We start from the raw sequence: 3320 nt of genomic DNA, 5'->3' as shown, positions 1-3320 counted from the left end.
CAGGATACAGACCCCAGGAGAGTTCCCACGGCCATGCCACCGACAGGCCCACCCCCGCAGCACCCAAGGGCCCAGCCAGCTCTCAGCCGCCCCACGCAGAGGCCTTCCGAGCGCCGCCTGAGTCGCATTCGCCTGGCGGCTTCCCGAAGACGCCGTGTCCGGCCGGCTGGCGGGCGTGGCTCCCCCGCCCCCCCCCACCCCCCCGCAAGGACCTGTCATCCCCCTCACTCCTCAGGCCAACGTCTTTCTCCCCAACTCGCTTTCACTTCTCTCCGGGCGGGGGGCTCTGCCACCCCCAGCGCTGCAGCAGCCCAGAGGGCGGGCACACGGTCAGCTCTTGACACAAGTGGCCTCCTGTACTCGACAGAGGGTGGCAGTGTGGGCCCCGCCTTGAGGGAAGGACCAGACACTGAGGGGGTGGCCTGGGCCTGGGCTGCCACCAGCGTCTTCCTGCACCCCCCCCCCCCCCCCTGCACTGACAGGCGCTCCAGGAATGCGCAGATCTCCACAGCAGCCACTGGGCAGGAGCCCCCTCCTGACACGCAGAGATGGGGGGCCAGAGGCCACAGCTGGGGAAACTGGCCTAGCTCCCCAAGGATGGTAGCTCCCCCCCAAACCCCCTGCAAAACAGCAGCTGGCCGGAGCCAGCCCCTCCAGGACGGGAGCCCCCTTCCCTGAGAGCTCGGGTGGATGGGCGTCCACAGGGCACTCCCAAACCACGGAGCGTGGGGAGCTGGGAGGGGGTCACTGGGGCCCATGAGATGCCAGGCACCCATGGCACAGCCAACAACAGGGTCGCACCACAGAAACACCAGGGAGCCCCTCCTTACTCCAACGACACGGGTCCCATCCAGGCTCTGGGTCGGGAGCGGCCGGCCGTCACACGGCGGCCTCGCTCAGACGCTCCGTTACAGCGAGAGAAGGGGCTTCCGGCCGCAGCCCCGGGCCACTGGCATGGGATCTGATAACACCTCCCTTCCCCTGAGCCCCAGCCACTCTCCCCTCCCATCCTATCACCCACGTAAACCTGACTCGGGGAGCCCTCCCGCCTCCTCCTGGATCCGGCTGGTGAAGCCAGGCCCAGGGAGGGGAGGAAGGTGGAGGTCCCGGAGCGCGCCCCCCACTTCCCGATTCATCTCCCGACACCCACTGGGGGAGACTCGCAGGTGAGCAGAGGGCGGGCAGGGGCCTGGCAGGGCGGCCGTGGGGAGACAGACCGCCTGGTTCTCCCCTCAGGAAGGGCCCCCGCCCTCCCAGCCGTCCGCCCGTGCTGGTGAGACTGACCACACCACTGCCGGGGCAGGGCCGACCACAGCCCAGCGAGCTCCCCTGCCTCTCCAGGACCCGCTTTCCTGCGCGTGAGCAGGCAGACGCCAGACGCAGGGCCAGGCCTGCCCCTGCCCAGGCCGCACCGCTGGGACTCCTCCCTCCGCCCATCAGCCAGGGCAGCTCGGAGGAAAGACAGCAGAGGAGGGGGGCACCCAGCTCGAGGTCCCAGGGACCCCTACCTCTCAGTCTCCAAGCCAGCAACCCCCCACCATGAGTCCAGCACTGTCCAGACTGGGGGGCGGGGAGGGGAGGGGAGGCAGGGGGTGCGCGGCCCTGGCCCCAGCTCACACCTGCTGCATGAGGATCAGCTTCACGTCCTCGGCAGGGAGCCCTCGGCTGGGCCAGGCAAAGGGCGTTTGGGGGGGGCTGCAACAGGAAGGGGGGCAGGTTTAGGGAGGCCTCCGATCCAAGGTATCCCCGCTATCAACCGTGGGGCATGAGCAGGGGCACAGCTGGAACACTCACCCGCCGGCTGCGTGTCCCCAGAAGGGCCTAGGACACAGGAGCAGAGCCAGGGAGAGAATGGCCGCCGGGGGCAAAGGGCACTGCAGCCTGGCCAGGGTGTCTGACCTCTGCCCCGGGTGTGCCCGGGAGCCGGCATCGCCCAATCGCATCCTCTCATCAGCCCACTTCCCGTTGCGGGGGAAACTGAGGCACGGGAGATTCCATGCCTTCCTGCCCAAGGTCAGAGCAGGTGCGTGGTGGAGGCAGCCTCAGATTCCTCCCTGAGCTGCGGCCGGCCCTGCCCAGCCCTGCCCTGCCCTGGCCCTTGCCGCCCGCCAGGCCCGGCTGGACCACAGCCCCAGGCTGGGTTGATAGGGTGCGGAAGAGGCTGAGGCTCTGGATTTCCTCTCCACCCACACGAGGAAGGCCAGGAGGGAACCCCATGCTGCAAAAGGTGTCCCCCAAATGCCATCGCCCTCCCCCTCGCCTCTGGAAATGTAGGGCTGCTGACGGATCCAGCTTCCAGAGGGGCTCCCCCCACCAGGTCTCTAGCCCTGGGGGGTGCTGCTCCTCTGCCTGCAGGGGTGCAGGGCCGGCTCCGGGCAGGGAGGGCCCAGGCTGGGGGTGCCACGGGGCACCCCACCTCCTCTCCTGCACATGGACTGGGCCCAGCAGAGCCCCCTGACAAAACATCCCAAACAAAGGGAGGGGCGGGGGCAGAAAGGGGCGCAGGGAGTGGGCGAAGGCCCGAAACTTTTGGCGGGTCGTCTCAGAGGTCGCAGGGCCGGGGGGGCCCCGCCTCCTCTCCTGCGCCCCCAAAGGGTGGCCTGGGTCCAGAAGGCGACATTCGCCGCGCCCACGCCCCCGTCTGGCCTCGGTGACTCGGGCCCTCCCGCTCCACCCGGCCCGGACCCCGCGCCCGCAGCGCCCGTCTTTCCCCGGTGGGCCTGGCGGGGCGCAGACCCGGGGACAGCGGGCGCGGGACCCGCGGGGCCGGGGGCGTGTGTGCGGGGCGCGCCGCGCGGGGCCCTGCTCCGAGGCCCGCGGGCTCCGGGCGCGGGGAGGACGTGGCCGAGCGCGTCGGGTCGCGGCCCCGCCGGCAGTGCCCGGAGCGTGTCCGTGGGTCTGTCCGGGGCTGCGTGGGCGTCCGCGCGCGCCACTTACCCTGAGCGGAGGTCGGGGCCAACTCTCATCCACCCGCCGTCGCGGCGACCTCCTCGCCGGCCGCCCGGCCGCGCTGCACCTGCCGCCCGCCCTGGAGCCCAGCGGCGCCGGGGAGCGCGGAGGAGGCGGCCCCGCGGGTCCCGGCCACGAGCGCGGAGGCGGCGGCGGCGGCGGCGGCGCCAGGTCGCGCGCTCGCGTCCCGCTGCGCGGAGTCTGCGCGCCCCCGGCCCGGCCTGCGCAGCCGCCGCCCCGCCCAGCACCGCCCAGCCCCGCCCCGCGCCTTAAAGGGGCCGCCCCACCCCGCGCGCCACCACCTGCCCCTGAGAGCCGCACATTCCCGCCCCGCGCCTTAAAGGGGCCGCCCCACCCCGCGCGCCACCACC

General features: G+C 72.1%; 1 protein-coding gene across 3 annotated transcripts in view; it reads right to left on the bottom strand.

Annotated features, from left to right (window-relative positions):
- Positions 1-3094, bottom strand: part of GRAMD4 (GRAM domain containing 4) — a 58952-nt gene extending 55858 nt beyond the window's left edge. The window contains exon 1 of one of the 3 annotated variants that reach the window (XM_070411313.1): positions 2938-3094. In XM_070411313.1, the coding sequence (XP_070267414.1) occupies positions 2938-2966 (29 nt within the window). In that variant the 5' untranslated portion in view covers positions 2967-3094. Of the gene's footprint in view, positions 1-1794; positions 1815-2937 lie in introns of those variants that run through there. The other 2 variants (XM_070411312.1, XM_070411316.1) reach the window with 2 other exon arrangements.
- Between the last annotated feature and the right edge of the window lie 226 nt (positions 3095-3320).

Source organism: Myotis yumanensis, unplaced genomic scaffold (genome assembly GCF_028538775.1).
Source record: "Myotis yumanensis isolate MYYU_CA2020_CCGP unplaced genomic scaffold, mMyoYum1.0.hap1 SCAF_3, whole genome shotgun sequence".
Lineage (NCBI taxonomy): Eukaryota > Metazoa > Chordata > Mammalia > Chiroptera > Vespertilionidae > Myotis > Myotis yumanensis.
This window is presented reverse-complemented; position numbering and strand designations above follow the sequence as displayed.